At 43.3% G+C, this 18,833-nt stretch overlaps 1 protein-coding gene across 1 annotated transcript; it reads left to right on the forward strand.

Annotated features, from left to right (window-relative positions):
- Positions 1-1,142: 1,142 nt before the first annotated feature.
- On the forward strand, positions 1,143-17,369 carry mrpl58 (mitochondrial ribosomal protein L58; the record flags this gene model as incomplete). The annotated part of the gene is made up of 11 exons (XM_080542420.1): positions 1,143-1,197; positions 3,379-3,563; positions 9,725-9,761; positions 11,967-12,196; positions 14,311-14,318; positions 15,005-15,128; positions 15,332-15,356; positions 15,471-15,530; positions 15,678-15,760; positions 15,986-16,155; positions 16,509-17,369. The coding sequence occupies 11 exons, from the start codon at positions 1,143-1,145 to the stop codon at positions 16,591-16,593; spliced, it is 1,062 nt and encodes a 353-aa protein (XP_080398546.1). The 3' UTR covers positions 16,594-17,369.
- Between the last annotated feature and the right edge of the window lie 1,464 nt (positions 17,370-18,833).

Raw genomic sequence — 18,833 nt, forward strand, 5'->3', positions numbered from 1 at the left:
AGACACAAAAACAACAAGTAACAACAACAAGTAACATGGAACACAGAGTCAGCGAACGGGGAGGGGGGGGTGGTGTAGAGTCCGGTGTTGATGTTGCTGGGAGCCTCGATGGATGTGGCGGCGGCAGCGGAGAATGCCTGCCTTGGTGGCAGCAGCAGCAGTGAGGCGATGGTTGTGGTTCAGTGAGTGTAGGTGAGACGAGAGAAGGGCAGGGGGAGGTGGGGGGCAGGTGAGATGGCCGGGAGTCCAGGGCAAGACGACAGGCAGTGAACCAGAGCGACAGCGCGGTGCCGCCGTTGCCGTTGTCATCTGTATTGCCAGCCTGGGACCGAACCCGCGCGGCCGGCCAGCCTAGCCGTGCCATGCCAGCGACCAAATCGCGCAGCAGTGAGTGAAGGCTGGGAAAGACCGACACTCACCTGCGGAGATGGCAACCCCCGAACCGGGGAGGGAGCGGTGGCTACCTCCCGGGACGAGGGTAGTAGCACAGCACGGCCAGGCCAGCGATGTCTGAGAGCGGCGCGCAGCGGGTCGGTCGGCAACACAGAGCCGGGGGACAGGAACGATGAGGCGGTGAGTACTGCAGTCCGGTAGTGAAGGCGGTGAGTACTGCAGTCCGGTAGTGAAGGCGGTGAGTATTGCAGTCCGGTAGTGAAGGCGGTGAGAGGCGGGAGATGGCGGGGGGGAAGGCAGCGGAGGTCGGCGGGACAGGATACAAAAAGGATAAGACAGGATACAAAAAGACAGGATACAAAAAGACAGGACAGGATACAAAAAGACAGGAGACAGGACCGGGAAACAGAAGCGGCAGTCACAACGCGGACGCCAGCGTGCTCTGAACCCGGAAAAACAACTACGGGAAACGCAACAGGACGGGATTATTTCATTATTTCATTTTCCTGATCAATATCTATTGAAATCAAATATAGTTTTTATCCATTTTTATTTTATTTTGTACACTTTTTCCAACACAATTGTGTTCGTTTCCCCCATCACTAGTTGTAATGGGCTGAAGCGCTAACAAGCTGCTATGTTAATTAGGACTTGATAGTCTTCAGGTGTGGGAGCCAGGCTGCATGTACCCTTTATAAACCTCACAGGCTCAGGGAAGGGATTCACTCTTGAGGAACAGAAGTCGTATCATGTATGCTGGGACGGTATTGCTGAGCTTTGTGCTCAATTTCTGGATCCTCACAGGTTTGTGTGTAATAATTAAACTTGATGGTTTTCCATGCTAAGCTTATTTACATTTTTATGCAAGAAATACTTTTGTCTCCATATTTGGATTTCCCTAATGTCCTTCCTGGGTAACAGACATTACTCATAATGCATTTGGATAGTCATGTGACAGGCTATTGCATCATCAAGAAGATTCTGAAGGACCCCCTAAACACATTCAAAGGTCATTAAGTCTCTCTTAAAATGTTGATATTTTGACCTTTTCGGTCACTTTTAAAGACATTTTCCAGATCTTTTCTCTTTTTGGCATGGAATATTGTGTGATCAACAGCAGCTAATGAGCACATAAATACCCAAATATATTACATTAATTGTGATGAAAATGTAGTTTTCTGAGCAGTAATTGTTTGTTGAGCTCTAACTATGGCTATCTATAAACTTGTATATGCCAACAAACTAGCAGTGATGTGTGTGGAGGACTCCCTGACGGCTTGGATCCACAACTACCTCACAGACAGGCGTCAGTATGTGAGACTGCAGGGCTGTCAGTCTGAGGTGGTGGTGTGCAACACCGGTGCCCCCCAGGGAACTGTTCTGTCACCCTTTCTCTTCACCCTCTATACCTCCGACTTCCAGTTTAGCTCCGACCAGTGCCACCTGCAGAAGTTTTCGGATGACTCCTCTATCGTCGGTTACATCACAGACGACAGGGATGAGGAGTACAGGGCCCTGGTGGAGAGCTTTGTGCAGTGGTGCGACACCAACTACCTTTTGCTTAACACCAGCAAAACAAAGGAGTTGGTGGTGGATTTTAGGAGGAAGAGAAGGACCCCAGCCCCCATCACCATCAAGGGGGTGGAAGTCGAGAGGGTGGACTCCTACAGGTACCTGGGAGTACAAATTAATAACAAACTGGACTGGACTGACAACACGGAGGCTCTTCTCAGGAAAGGGCAGAGCAGACTGTTTTTCCTGAGAAGGCTGAGGTCTTTCGGTGTCTGCAACAAGCTGCTGCAAATGTTTTATCAGTCGGTGGTTGCCAGCGTTCTGTTCTTCGCCGTGGCCTGCTGGGGTGGAAACATCTGTGCCAGGGATGCTGCGAAGCTAAACAAACTGGTGAAGAAGGCCAGCTCTGTGGTGGGGACCGGGCTGGACAGCCTAGAGGTGGTGGCAGAACAGAGGATGGGGAAAAAACTGGCGGCCATGCTGGTCAATCCCTCCCACCCGATGTACTGCGAGCTGGCGGGGATGAGGAGCAAGTTCAGCCACAGATTTGTTCTCCCCCGCCAAAGTACAAAAAGATTTGGACAGTCCTTTGTTCCAGCTGCACTCCGACTCTACAACCAGGCCCTGCAGGGTGGGGGAGACCTGGAGCTGGAACTTTTGGAACTTTTTACTTATTGAGCCTGCACTGTTTTATGTATTTTATTGAATGTTTTCTGTTTTCTGTATTGAATGTTTTCTGCCCTAACTGAGCTGTTTGACAACAAAATTTCCCCATTGGGGACAATAAAGGTTTTCAATCAATCAATCAAAAAATGCTACAGTTGGGTGAAATGGCACTTCTGTCTTGTTACTTAATCATTGACACATTTCCATTTTTATGTGAAGTCTACTATTTGATGAGATTGGTCAGGTGTGTGACATCAACTTCTGCTTACGCTATTTCCCCACAGTGTCTTGTTCTCCTGTCGGAAACTCTTTTTTTCCAAATGAAATCCCTCGGGAGGGATCATTCAGAGGTAAGGAACGTATTTTGTTATCCTCTGCTTTAGTTAAATTTTGCGTTCTTAAAGCCACAATTCCTGAAGCTGTTTTTGGATATTATATGTTTGTTATAACCATTGATTCTGAAGCAATATGCGTCATGAGCGGTTTTACCCCGGCATAACCCATAATGTGTAGAACTTCTACTGGCAGTGTTTAAACAATCGGAATGTAGGCAAACCAAACACAGTACAATATTGACCGATGTTCAACATTCTGTCCAAGCATGACATTTAGATTGACTATGGAGTGGATTTAATTTACTTTTCCTAAGTAGTAATTAGTCAAACACTTGTTACAAACTGTGTTGCTTTTCAGGACTGCAGGATTTGGTTGGTTTCAATGGTATTCAGTAAAGTGAATTAACTTGTGACATGGCTGTTAGATTCTAGAAGTCTTGTTGGATGACACTGTGTTCCCCATATGTTCTAGCACTACTCTCTTACGATGACTCTGGAGAGCTGCTTCAGCCTGTGGACGGGGCCAACGTGACTTTGGACGGGGCCAACGTGACTTTGGACGGGCCCAACGTGACTTACGACGGGGCCAACGTGACTTTAGCACTACTCTCTTACGATGACTCTGGAGAGCTGCTTCAGCCTGTGGACGGGGCCAACGTGACTTTGGACGGGGCCAACGTGACTTTGGACGGGGCCAACGTGACTTTGGACGGGGCCAACGTGACTTTAGCACTACTCTCTTACGATGACTCTGGAGAGCTGCTTCAGCCTGTGGACGGGGCCAACGTGACTTTGGACGGGGCCAACGTGACTTTGGACGGGGCCAACGTGACTTTGGACGGGCCCAACGTGACTTACGACGGGGCCAACGTGACTTTAGCACTACTCTCTTACGATGACTCTGGAGAGCTGCTTCAGCCTGTGGACGGGGCCAACGTGACTTTGGACGGGGCCAACGTGACTTTGGACGGGGCCAACGTGACTTTGGACGGGGCCAACGTGACTTTGGACGGGGCCAACGTGACTTTGGACAGGGCCAACGTGACTTTAGCACTACTCTCTTACGATGACTCTGGAGAGCTGCTTCAGCCTGTGGACGGGGCCAACGTGACTTTGGACGGGGCCAACGTGACTTTGGACGGGGCCAACGTGACTTTGGACGGGGCCAACGTGACTTTGGACGGGGCCAACGTGACTAGCAGACGAAATAACTATTGAATAAATCTATTGAAATCAAATAGTTTTTATCCATTTTTTTATTATTTTGTACAAAAAATTAAGGTTGTATGCTTGTCCCTGCGATCACTGTCCACCCTGTTATGCTGTGTTAATGTCCCTTTTAAAAAAAACATATTTCTCAATCACATCACTCATGAGGTGACATCACAGCAGTGGAGGGGATTTCAAATGTTGTAAGCTGTGTGATTTTCTACCTCTTTTACCATCTGATTTTTATGTTTTTATCCAGTGAGTTTAATGTGGTTGACCATAATGTGTCCACCCTGTTATGCCTAAATATTGAGGAGATCAATCAAATTGAATAATTTCAAAAAAAGTATTTAGTGCAAATTAGATTCCTCATCAAGTATTCATGGTCATTCTAGGCATTATGCTAACACAGGCAGGCTAACTCAAAATGTCCACCCTGTTAGTGTCCACCCTGTTATGTGTCCACTCTGTTCTGGAGACACTCGCCCTATTCAACTACAGAGGGTATTCTAAATAAAATACAACTTAGGTGCCTGAGCTCGACCACTATGTTTTTCAGCAAGCTAGATATGTCCTTTATGTAATAGAACATTAATTAAAATGGTAAATCCCCAAAAAAAAATCACAAGTTATGAAGTCCAAAAGGCACCGTATAAAAAAAAAAAAGATAACATTAAAAAGAACAAGACGTTACCAGACACACCCAGGACGCTTCCAATCGAGCAAATTGCCTTTTTTCTCTTTATTTTATTTGAGTCTGATTTTGAGCTTATTTCATACAGTGAAGGGTGTTCTTTGACATGTTGGATAAACTGTTCCTCCCGCTCATCTGGCCAGAAATCTGCCATGTTTCCTACTGGTCTGTGCTGTTTCCTGATTGGTTGAAGAGAAATAGTATTCTAGAGTGTTCTAGAGAAGCTGGACGTTCTAAAACGGTCTCGTTGCGTCGCGGATCTTTGGTCTGAAGAACTCAGAACTCATCCAGGCATAAGCAATCGATCTATGAGTATCATAAACAGCCTAACTCAATAGAACCGAGTGCTCATTCAAATAGACCACACTCTCTGGAAACATGTTGTTGAATAAGAAGAACAGCCTTTGTGTGTTCTCAGTTGTGCTCCCTCAGTTCGAACTGTAGCCTACTTGTACTTGTTGCATGGCAAATAAAACTTGAACTGAACTATAAGGCTAGACATTGACTACTGAACACAGCATTATTTCCTGATTAAAATACATCAACAAATGACTTAGCTTTTGCAGATTTCAATGCATGGCCCATCATTTGAAAGCTTACAACCTGTACTTTCATAATCTGTATAAAAAAAGAATAAAAACGTTCAAATGACTAGTCATTCCCCAAAACACCAACTGCTGTCACATATAATTAATACTATTCATATTAGTATTAAGCCAGGGATTGTGGGTTCGAGTCCCATCTGGGGTGAAGTGTTTTGTTAATCTTTTTAGTTGGCTGCCTGTCCATTGAGCATTTCATGCTAGTAATTATTATTAATATATTATATGTGACGGCAGGTTGTTTGTATTCTGTAGCTGCTTTGTTTTGAACTAGCGGCTTTGTTCAGGAGAAAGACTATCATATGCCGTATAACACTTTCTATAACAGTCGTATATCACTTTCTTCTTTGTACTTGTTGGCTAACGTTAGCTAGCACGACAGAGCACAGTCGGAAACCAGTGTGTGAATTTTTAATTTTTTGTTAGGGTTAGGCCAACAAACTTCTCCAAACCATTGGCCAATCCTACACCAGTCGGGTTTCAGCTGCTGCGCAACGCTGATGTCCAGCCCCCCAGAGATGGTCGTCCTGTGCAAGCCCCTCCTGGACTGGCCAGGGGCCTATTCCACGTACCATGATTAAATCTGATCCAGGTTTAAATCAGATCTGGGCGCTAATTTCAGCTTGCGTTCTGTTCCATCAATGTGGCTCAAATAATTCGCTGTTTGGTTGCTATGCAACCAATCCTTCAGAGCAAACCTGGTAGCGAGCAGGTTTACAGGCTGGTTCAGTGGCGGCTGGTGCTAAACATTTTGGGTGGGGCACAGGTTATGGGGGCATGCTCCACGGGGAAGAATATCAACTTTAAAATCTGGATTTACAGTCGATTTTAGCATGAGAATAGCTCTACCCCCCTGTACAGACCTCGCCATCCCCTCTACCCCCCTGTACAGACCTCTTCATCCCCTCTACCCACCTCTACAGACCTCTTCATCCCCTCTACCCCCCTGTACAGACCTCTTCATCCCCTCTACCCACCTCTACCCACCTCTACAGACCTCTTCATCACCTCTACCCACCTCTACATCTCCTCTACCCACCTCTACAGACCTCTCCATCCCCTCTACCCCCTGTACAGACCTCTCCATCCCCTCTACCCCCCTGTACATACCTCCTCATCCCCCCTACCCCCCTGTACAGACCTCTTCATCCCCTCTACCCCCCTGTACATACCTCCTCATCCCCCCTACCCCCCTGTACAGACCTCTTCATCCCCTCTACCCCCCTGTACATACCTCCTCATCCCCCCTACCCCCCTGTACAGACCTCTCCATCCCCTCTACCCCCCCTGTACAGACCTCTTCATCCCCTCTACCCCCCTGTACAGACCTCTTCATCCCCTCTACCCCCCTGTACAGACCTCTTCATCCCCCCTACCCACCTCTACAGACCTCTTCATCCCCCCTACCCCCCTGTACAGACCTCTTCATCCCCTCTACCCCCCTGTACAGACCTCTTCATCCCCCCTACCCCCCTGTACAGACCTCTTCATCCCCTCTAGTGAGTGTGTGAGTGTGAGTGTGTGTGTGTGTGTGTGTGTGTGTGTGTGTGTGTGTGTGTGTGCGTGTGTGCGTGTGTGTGTGTGTGTGTGTGTGTGTGTGTGCGTGTGCTGAATACATAAACAAACAAGCTAAAAGACGACAATAGAAAACGTACCATGCTGACGATATTACTAAATGTTTGAAGTAGCTTTTGTCTTAGCTGACTCTCTTACCTTCAGGTCGAGTTTGTGTATTCTGGCTTCGCAAAACACCAACAGTAGCAGCCTAACAGCCGCGGAGATTGCGCGGAGATTGCGCGGAGATTGCGACCACAAACGAAGTTTGACTTCGGTAATAGGTCCAGTTGTAATATCCTCAAGCAGGGGAGGCTGGCTCCCCACCAAAGGGAGAAGAGAGAGATTTTTTTTCTATGACTTCTAGACAGTGTTGCTTCTGAATATCATAGTCCAATCAGCTAGTGTTCTGTGGCGTATATCATAGTCCAATCAGCTAGTGTTCTGTGGAGTATGTTCCAATCAGCTTCAAGTCCCGCCCCTTTCAGTGCATGTCCCAAAACCCCATAGACAATTGACCGAATGGCCTGAAGTTACCAAAATAGATTTTACATGCAAGTCTACGAGAACAGCCTAGTGCAACTTCGAGTAGACTGAAAGTTGCCCCGAAAGGGGCGGGACTTGAAGCTGATTGGAACATACTCCACAGAACACTAGCTGATTGGACTATGATATACTCCACAGAACACTAGCTGATTGGACTATGATATTCAGAAGCAACACTGTCTAGAAGTCATAGAAAAAAAATATCTCTCTTCTCCCTTTGGTGGGGCATTGCCCAATTGCACCTAATGAACCAGCCTCCCCTGGGCTGGTTTAGGTAATACGTGTGTCAAAAATGTCTCACAAGCAGAAACGACATCCCGAACGACAGTTCAGTCAAGTGTCTTTTAGGAAATATTAGTTCCCACTTTTTACGAGATAGATAGATAGATAGATAGTTTGACTGTGTGATAGATAGATAATTTGATATTTTGAAAGTGTGATCGATAGATAGATAGATAAATAGTTTGATTGTATGATAGATAACTTGATATTTTGAAAGTGTGATAGATAGATAGATAAAAAAGTAACAAATAAATAAATAAATAGGTATGTCTATCAACTTGCATTGCTGTCACCATAGTGGTGTGTTTGGCGCAGGGATTAAGGCAGCCAGCTAGAGGTTCGAAGGTTGCCGATTTGATACTTGATATAATTTAATGTTTATTTTTTTTACATTTAACCGAAGCCTTCATGCAAATCGATTTACAATATATATATATATATATATATATATATATATATATATATATATATATATATATAATATCTGTCTAAGTGAATCATCTATCCATCAGTAATCATAAGAAAAAATAATCTATGCCAAATCCAGGGTCCAGTTAGAAGAACATCATTTACTACTCAGAAAGGCTTCAAACACCATTGTAATCGTGTCAGTTCTTGTAAATTAGCCTAGACCATCATTGTATAGCCTACATACTTTTTTTGATGAGATTTTAGATTAGATTCAGACAACGAAATGCAGTAAAAAGTGTGTCAGAAGAGGGATTTGAACCACCGTCTTAAAATGAAGAATTAATAATACCATGGCAGTAGTCAATACCACTATGGCATCATGACGATATGACTGTATGTAGCCTGCTGCTGATATCACCACAGTAGTAAATATTCATTTATTAAAATATGAACATATAACAATAACTGGGGCTAGTATGACCTACGCATTTAATCAGTCAGCAATTTCTTGCCAAACAATTTCACTCGCCTTGTTAATTGCGGCAGTATTGCACTATTTGACATCTTATTTTACGTCTTCATATGTAGGACTGCTGCGCAATAAGTAGGACCGCTACGCAGGGTAGTGTCTTCATTTCGACAGTCCGACTCTTCGGGGCTCTTTCTGTCTGCGTGCACGCGCCCATATCGAGGATTTCTAAACCGGTGTTCTGTGAACACTGATGACACAAGGCTGACCGTTCGAGGAATCACTTGAGGCTTGAATCCCAATCATGAGTTGCCTGAACGCGGCTTTTATTTTAATCGTCTATATACTAATCAACGTACATGGAATACCCCCCAGGCAGAAGTATCTTTTTAAGATCAGAGAATTCTGTTCTGATGAGGCAAAAGACATCACATGCCCCATCCCCACCCCCACCCCAACATTTACAATTGTCTGTGTTATTTTCATATAGGTTTTATTTTCAACATGTACAGTACAATAGCTGTGGTCTCAATATCTCCAAAAAACATGAATGACATGAAAAACATAAAGCCTACAAAAAAATGTCATTAAAATAATAAAAGTTACAATAAACAAACAACATTTGTGTTCATGCAATCTTGTTTGAATTATTTCAATAATAACTGTCAGTTGACAACACATTATTATTATTATTATTATTATTACACTTTTTTTTCTCATTCAGTTGCTGCAGTCTCTTCAGTAAAGGCAGTAAAAGTGGCGAAAGGATTCCAGGAGCAGTGGCAATTCCCAAATTGCCTTGGAGCTTTGGATGGGAAACACATCAGCATCGTACCTCCATCATCCTCTGGCTCAACATATTACAACCACAAACACAGCTTCTCCATTGTGCTCAAACGCAGGAAGGATTGTCTCCATTGTGTTTATTGACAATCACCTTCTATATTTACTATTATAACTTCAATCAAATTTGTTGAATTATTTAAAATAAATTCATACCTTGTCAGAAATATTTGACAGTGAGGCTCTTTTCTTTATGTGGGGCTCTAAGAAACGCAGTCTCCCCAGGATCCAGTCCTGCATGGCAGGTTTTCTTCCGGCACTTCCAGATGATGGCAGCTTCATGTATCGGTTGTACTGGGTGCGGAAAGAATGGATTTTCTTGTTCACCTCTTTGTCTGCAATAAGTCAAAGTTAAAGCCAGATTTATTTGTAACATACTACATCATACAAGTACAACGAGCAGCGAACTGTGTTTCCGTTTCCAATAAAACATTGTCATCAGTCTGAAAATATGAAGCACATCCAGAAACAAAAACTAGACAAATGAGTCAAAGACGTGGCATTTTAAAACACTACATTATGTTACTCAACTCTCCCCTCTTTACTTACTCATTATGAGTATTCATTGTATGAAATGAACATTTAAGGAGCAATTGAGCTAAAAAGTACCAAACTGTCCTTCCTGGGTAACGTCCTGACTTGAAATCTAAGTACAAAAATATATTTAAGAAATATAAAAGCATTAATTATCTACCTGGGCATAATTGTGTTGATGTTTGCAATGATACCTACAAATATAGTAACAATACTAAGCTTATTTACATTTTTATGCAAGAAATACTTTTGTCTCCATATTTGGATTTCCCTAATGTCCTTCCTGGGTAACAGACATTACTCATAATGCAAGGTCATTAAGTCTATCTTAAAATGTTGATATTTTGACCTTTTCGGTCACTTTTAAAGACATTTTCCAGATCTTTTCTCTTTTTGGCATGGAATATTGTGTGATCAACAGCAGCTAATGAGCACATAAATACCCAAATATATTACATTAATTGTGATGAAAATGTAGTTTTCTGAGCAGTAATTGTTTGTTGAGCTCTAACTATGGCTATCTATAAACTTGTATATGCCAACAATTGTAGACATTTTAATAATTAAAAATGTCAATCCTGTTACTCAGGAAGTACATTTTTCATGGGGGAAATCATACGATTGGGTAATTTTTTTTATACGGTGCCTTTTCCGTCCCCAGTACAAATCATGTTGTATTTTGTCTAAATTTGGACAAATACTAATTCCATTAGGTTTTTCATGTATAGTCAATTGTTATTTATTATGAATACAATGATATGGGCTTCTAAGTTGTTGTTTTCTACATTTTAAAAGCTTTGGTTAAAGATGTAAATGGAATTTTGCATGGGATTTGGGATGTCCCCAGTGTTGTTCATTCAACTTCAATCCCAAAAATAACTATTAAAAACATATACATTTCCAAATATGTTATTATTATTTCATTTTCCTGATCAATATCTATTGAAATCAAATATAGTTTTTATCCATTTTTATTTTATTTTGTACACTTTTTCCAACACAATTGTGTTCGTTTCCTAGTTGTAATGGGCTGAAGCGCCAACAAGCTGCTAGATGTTAATTAGGACATGATAGTCTTCAGGTGTGGGAGCCAGGCTGCATGTAGCCTTTATAAACCTCACAGGCTCAGGGAAGGGATTCACTCTTGAGGAACAGAAGTCGTATCATGTATGCTGGGACGGTATTGCTGAGCTTTGTGCTCAATTTCTGGATCCTCACAGGTTTGTGTGTAATAATTAAACTTGATGGTTTTCCATGCTACAGTTGGGTGAAATGGCACTTCTGTCTTGTTACTTAATCATTGACACATTTCCATTTTTATGTGAAGGCTACTATTTGATGAGATTGGTCAGGTGTGTGACATCAACTTCTGCTTACGCTATTTCCCCATAGTGTCTTGTTCTCCTGTCGGAAACTCTTTTTTTCCAAATGAAGTCCCTCGGGAGGGATCATTCAGAGGTAAGGAACGTATTTTGTTATCCTCTGCTTTAGTTAAATTTTGCGTTGTAAAGCCACAATTCCTGAAGCTGTTTTTGGATATGATATGTTTGTTATAACCATTGATTCTGAAGCAATATGCGTCATGAGCGGTTTTACCCTGGCATAACCCATAATGTGTAGAACTTCTACTGGCAGTGTTTAAACAATCGGAATGTAAGCAAACCAAACACAGTACAATATTGACTCATGTTCAACATTCTGTCCAGGCATGACATTTAGATTGACTATGGAGTGTGGATTTAATTTACTTTTCCTAAGTAGTAATTAGTCAAACACTTGTTACAAACTGTGTTGCTTTTCAGGACTGCAGGATTTGGTTGGTTTCAATGGTATTCAGTAAAGTGAATTAACTTGTGACATGGCTGTTAGATTCTAGAAGTCTTGTTGGATGACACTGTGTTCCCCATATGTTCTAGCACTACTCTCTTACGATGACTCTGGAGAGCTGCTTCAGCCTGTGGACGGGGCCAACGTGACTTTGGACGGGGCCAACGTGACTTTGGACGGGGCCAACGTGACGTTGGACGTGCCCAACATGACTTACGACGACGGGCCCAACGTGACTTACCACGGGGCCAACGTGACTTTAGCACTACTCTCTTACGATGACTCTGGAGAGCTGCTTCAGCCTGTGGACGGGGCCAACGTGACTTTGGACGGGGCCAACGTGACTTTGGACGGGGCCAACGTGACTTTGGACGGGGCCAACGTGACTTTGGACGGGGCCAACATGACTTACGACGACGGGCCCTCTTACGATGACTCTGGAGAGCTGCTTCAGCCTGTGGACGGGGCCAACGTGACTTTGGACGGGGCCAACGTGACTTTGGACGGGGCCAACGTGACTTTGGACGGGGCCAACGTGACTTTGGACGGGGCCAACGTGACTTTGGACGGGGCCAACATGACTTACGACGACGGGCCCAACGTGACTTACCACGGGGCCAACGTGACTTTAGCACTACTCTCTTACGATGACTCTGGAGAGCTGCTTCAGCCTGTGGACGGGGCCAACGTGACTTTGGACGGGGCCAACGTGACTTTGGACGGGGCCAACGTGACTTTGGACGGGGCCAACGTGACTTTGGACGGGGCCAACATGACTTACGACGACGGGCCCTCTTACGATGACTCTGGAGAGCTGCTTCAGCCTGTGGACGGGGCCAACGTGACTTTGGACGGGGCCAACGTGACTTTGGACGGGGCCAACGTGACTTTGGACGGGGCCAACGTGACTTTGGACGGGGCCAACGTGACTTTGGACGGGGCCAACGTGACTTTGGACGGGGCCAACGTGACTTACGACGACGGGCCCAACGTGACTTACCACGGGGCCAACGTGACTTTAGCACTACTCTCTTACGATGACTCTGGAGAGCTGCTTCAGCCTGTGGACGGGGCCAACGTGACTTTGGACGGGGCCAACGTGACTTTGGACGGGGCCAACGTGACTTTGGACGGGGCCAACGTGACTTTGGACGGGGCCAACGTGACTTTAGCACTACTCTCTTACGATGACTCTGGAGAGCTGCTTCAGCCTGTGGACGGGGCCAACGTGACTTTGGACGGGGCCAACGTGACTTTGGACGGGCCCAACGTGACTTTGGATGGGGCCAACGTGACTTTAGCACACGAAATAACTATTGAATAAATCTATTGAAATCAAATATAGTTTTTATCCATTTTTTTATTATTTTGTACAAAAAATTAAGGTTGTATGCTTGTCCCTGCGATCACTGTCCACCCTGTTATGCTGTGTTAAAGTCCCTTTTTAAAAAAACATATTTCTCAATCACATCACTCATGAGGTGACATCACATCAGTGGAGGGGATTTCAAATGTTGTAAGCTGTGTGATTTTCTACCTCTTTTACCATCTGATTTTTATGTTTTTATCCAGTGAGTTTAATGTGGTTGACCATAATGTGTCCACCCTGTTATGCCTAAATATTGAGGAGATCAATCAAATTGAATAATTTCAAAAAAAGTATTTAGTGCAAATTAGATTCCTCATCAAGTATTCATGGTCATTCTAGGCATTATGCTAACACAGGCAGGCTAACTCAAAATGTCCACCCTGTTAGTGTCCACCCTGTTATGTGTCCACTCTGTTCTGGAGACACTCGCCCTGGAGACACTCGCCCTATTCAACTACAGAGGGTATTCTAAATAAAATACAACTTAGGTGCCTGAGCTCGACCACTATGTTTTTCAGCAAGCTAGATATGTCCTTTATGTAATAGAACATTAATTAAAATGGTAAATCAAAATTTATTTTTCACAAGTTATGAAGTCCAAAAGGCACCGTATAAAAAAAAAGATAACATTAAAAAGAACAAGACGTTACCAGACACACCCAGGACGCTTCCAATCGAGCAAATTGCCTTTTTTCTCTTTATTTTATTTGAGTCTGATTTTGAGCTTATTTCATACAGTGAAGGGTGTTCTTTGACATGTTGGATAAACTGTTCCTCCCGCTCCTCTGGCCAGAAATCTGCCATGTTTCCTACTGGTCTGTGCTGTTTCCTGATTGGTTGAAGAGAAATAGTATTCTAGAGTGTTCGAGAGAAGCTGGACGTTCTAAAACGGTCTCGTTGCGTCGCGGATCTTTGGTCTGAAGAACTCAGAACTCATCCAGGCATAAGCAATCGATCTATGATTATCATAAACAGCCTGCTCATTCAAATAGACCACACTCTCTGGAAACATGTTGTTGAATAAGAAGAACAGCCTTTGTGTGTTCTCAGTTGTGCTCCCTCAGTTCGAACTGTAGCCTACTTGTACTTGTTGCATGGCAAATAAAACGTGAACTGAAACTGAACTATAAGGCTAGACATTGACTACTGAACACAGCATTATTTCCTGATTAAAATACATCAACAAATGACTTAGCTTTTGCAGATTTCAATGCATGGCCCATCATTTGAAAGCTTACAACCTGTACTTTCATAATCTGTATAAAAAAAGAATAAAAACGTTCAAATGACTAGTCATTTCCCAAAACACCAACTACTGTCACATATAATTAATACTATTCATATTAAAAGTAACGTAATATCTAATATGACTTCAAAATCTTTGATATAACAGTGTATTGATGAAGTAATACGTCCACTTACCATGTATGTGGTTCTATGGTGTAATGGTTAGCACTCTGGACTCTGAATCCAGCGATCCGAGTTCAAATCTCGGTAGAACCTAACATTTTTCCTGAAGTCAGCAATTTTACCGTAGCATTATAGCACCATTGAATTTTACAATAGTTGATAGCATGAGAGTGACGCATACGACACTACAATATATTGTTAAGCTAAACTTTTTTTTATCCATTACCGTTACATTTTCAAGACTGTCGTAACGCTGAGCTATTTGTCATGACAACCGTGGCCGTAAACGGTATTCAATATGGCGACTTCCATTGCAAATTATTATTGTGTACTCTCTCGGTGTTCAAGGATGATCCGATCAATTGCACTAATTCTAGAATTGGGCCCTAAGTGCGTCAGAAACAGAAACCTTTTCAGACACTGCTTTTACCCAAGTATAAGTTACGGAAGCAGAGCGGCTGATGGCACACGGGTTAGTAAATCATTATTAGTAACTAATCCCAACCAGGTGAACTATCATTGCGTTAGATTGTATGCATGAACCCTACACCTACAACCCTACACCTCTCCCTCGTGTCTGTCCATCTAATGTTTCAAATTATTACATGAATTAAGCCTGAAATTGAACTATTTATTTTAAAATATTGATATTGATACCTGTTCAATCTGATGTAGGACGCACAGGTGGACGTTCCAGTTGGTAAGTATAACTACTAAACGTTGCATTTAGAGGCAATGCGCATTCACCTTGTCACACGAATGTGCATTTCTTTTCATATTTTTTTATCATGTTTTTTCCCCGGTTGATTGTTAGACCGCCTAACAATATCTTACAGCCGAAGCAGTGGTCCAGGCGGCCAGAACGTTAATAAAGGTGACGTCACCCACATTATAGCATTACAACACACGCGTACACATCATTTACACAATGAATGAAATAGAAAAGCAAATATTAAGTTACCAATACCAAACCGTATATATGCCCATGACTGACTGACTGACTGTCTGTTTGTGTTTTAAGTCAGCACTAAAGCAGAGGTTCGATTCCATGTACGAAGAGCAGACTGGATCCCAGAAGATGTCAAACAGAAAATCATCTTACAAGTATGAGTGAATAACTTTGTGCATTCGTAAAGCTGTCAACATACTGGGTACCTTGTCTTGACTCACATACTTAAGCAGTCAGGCACCCAAACTTTGGTTTATATATACAAACGTCATGTGTCATATTGTGCATGATAACATTGATTTCAGTGTAAATAAATGACACAATTCTTAGTTATATCAATAGTATTATAGTACTCTGGTTCTTTCCCCTCCACACAACAGAATAAAAACCGCATCAACAAGGCGGGGGAATTGCTGGTGACCTCAGAGCTGAGCAGGAATCAGCAGCGGAACCTTGGAGACTGCATACAGAAGATCTCCGACATCATAGCAGAGGCCAGCGAGAAGCCACGTGAGCCTTCAACAGAGGACATAGCCCTCAGGGCTTCCAGGTAGAGTAGTCTATAGTTGGACCTTCTATTCCATTTAGTATGTCACTAGAGCTAGGGGCTTCACACAGGGTCAACCTGAACCATACTGTGTGCAGGCTCTGTTATTCTATCCACATCATCCAATATATGTAAGGCCAGCTCAGTACAGTACAGCTCAGCTTGATTCTGCTCAGTTTGGCTCTGTAGTGTAAGTTCGGGTCTAGACCCTTCTCCTGGCTCTTCCTTCATTTATCACTGACCTGAGACAGCAGTCCAGTTTACAAATGCAACAACATCTCTGATCAGTGTTTGTGTGTAATTTCATGTCATATTCGTATGGTGTTATTAAACCTCCTGGTTTGTGGTCTGTTCAGGTTAGAGAGAAGGAACAAGGAGAGGCTTAAACAGAAGAAGATCCAGTCAGCAATCAAGCAGACCAGACGAGTGGATTTTGACTGAGGGATGTAAATCTTCTGTCTGTATTGGTACATACTGTATGGGAAAGCCTGCCCTCTCCAAGACTTCTCCATCACAGTTGAGAACTCTATTGTAACCTCCTCCCAGACAGCCAAGAACCTTAGAGTGATCCTCGACAACCAATTATTCTGTGCGGCGAACATTGCAACGACAGCACGCTCCTGCAGATTCTTCCTTTACAACATCAGAAGGATACGTCCATTCCTGACCAGAGATGCAGCGCAACTCTTGGTCCAGTCACTGGTCATCTCCTGCCTTGACTACTGCAACGCACTCCTGGCCGGGCTCCCTGCCTCCGCCATCAGACCTCTGCAGCTCATCCAGAATGATGCTGCCCATCTGGTGTTCAACCGCCCCCCCCCCCTTCGCACCCTTCACTGGCTCCCGATAGCAGTTCACATCAGATTCAAGACCCTGGTGCTCGCCTACCGGGCGGCAAAAGGATCAGCCCGTTCACTCCGCTCCTCCACCTCTGCTGGCCAACTGGCCCCACCACCTCTACGCCGATGTGGCAGTTGCAGTGCCCGGTCACGTCTCTTCACTATACTGGCTCCCCGCTGGTGGAACAAGTTTCCCACGGCCGGAGACTTAGGACACATCTCTTTAGGCTACACCTTAACTGTGCCTCCTGAGACATCTACTACCCCCTTGTACTGTTTCTCCTGTGTCATATACTGTATATTTAAAAAATCTTCCGTCTTCTAGCCCAACGACTGACAATGGCGCTGGATTGAGCTTAGAATTATTTTCTTACTAAGACTGGTGGATAGATGATTCATTTACTTAGTCAAATGTATTTGTTGTACGTCGCTTTGGAATAAGGCGTCTGGTAAATGCCAAAATGTGAATATAAAAATGTAATATACTGACCAATAAATAGAACGCCTGTTTACTTTTTTTTACCTGTTCTTTATCAGTCTACAAAAGAAAACGTTTCATACGCATTCAAGTGTTGTATACATCAAGCCAATCATGACAGTAGTATATATTGTAGTACAGTAGTATATATTGCTCTTCTCCCTGTACATGATCCCATTAGGTGGAATCATCAGAAAACATGGTGTACATTTTCATAGTGCTGACGATACTCAGCTGTACATATCAGTATTGCCTGATAATTCACATGCACTCAGCTCACTGGAGAATTGTCTCAGAGATATAAAACTTTGGATGTCCAAACATTTTCTACAACTAAATCAGGACAAAACTGAGATTCTTATCATTGGACCAAAACCACAAACAGACAAAAAGACCATGGGAACCTTGCTTTCAAACTGCAAACATGAAGCTAAGAATCTAGGTGTGATTATAGATTCTGACTTAAGCTTTGAGCCTCACATCAAATCTATCACTAGAAATGCTTTTTATCATCTACGGAATATTGCAAAAGAGGTATTTGGTGAGGCTGCATTCTCATTTTATGCACCCAAATTGTGGAATGCACTGCCAGTTTACATTAGGAATGCACCTTTTTAATATTGCCTTTAAATGACTAAATAATTAAATTATGATTATATAATTATTGGAGCACTTTGAGCTGCAACGTTTGCAGGAAAAGCGCTGTACATAACAAGTTATTATTATTATTATTATTATTATTATTATTATTAGTCTGGGTAATTTGGGTAACAACTGAAAATCAATGAAGCAGAACATTTCCTTGCACTTGTCTATAAGGCTAATCCACTCAATGAATGGTCAACGGACGAAAATGTCTAGCAGAGGATGGTTTCGATCCATCGACCTCTGGGTTATGGGCCCAGCACGCTTCCGCTGCGCCACTCTGCTACTTGGAAAACGATGTGCACCAATACATCAATAAAACTGAATATTTCCGTGGTTTATTGTTAATCGATCACAAATGTTGAAAATGAATTATCAACGGAGGAAAATGTCTAGCAGAGGATGGTTTCGATCCATCGACCTCTGGGTTATGGGCCCAGCACGCTTCCGCTGCGCCACTCTGCTGCCTGGCTTTACATTGCGCCCGACCCTTTATAAACCTATAAGGACCATGTCGTCACATTTAAGTATTGTTTATGTTAACGGGACGCGAGTGTACTTCACTGTATTATGTAAATGTTACTCTATTTGCAAAGAGCTCTGAAGAATAAATACGGTACAAGACAAACAAATAAAGGAATAGGAGACGGAGTCAAAAACCGACCACGAAGGGACTCGAACCCTCAATCTTCTGATCCGAAGTCAGACGCCTTATCCAT

The sequence above is a fragment of the Nansenia antarctica genome (genome assembly GCF_963989245.1).
Source record: "Nansenia antarctica genome assembly, chromosome: 11".
Classification (NCBI taxonomy): Eukaryota; Metazoa; Chordata; class Actinopteri; order Argentiniformes; family Microstomatidae; genus Nansenia; species Nansenia antarctica.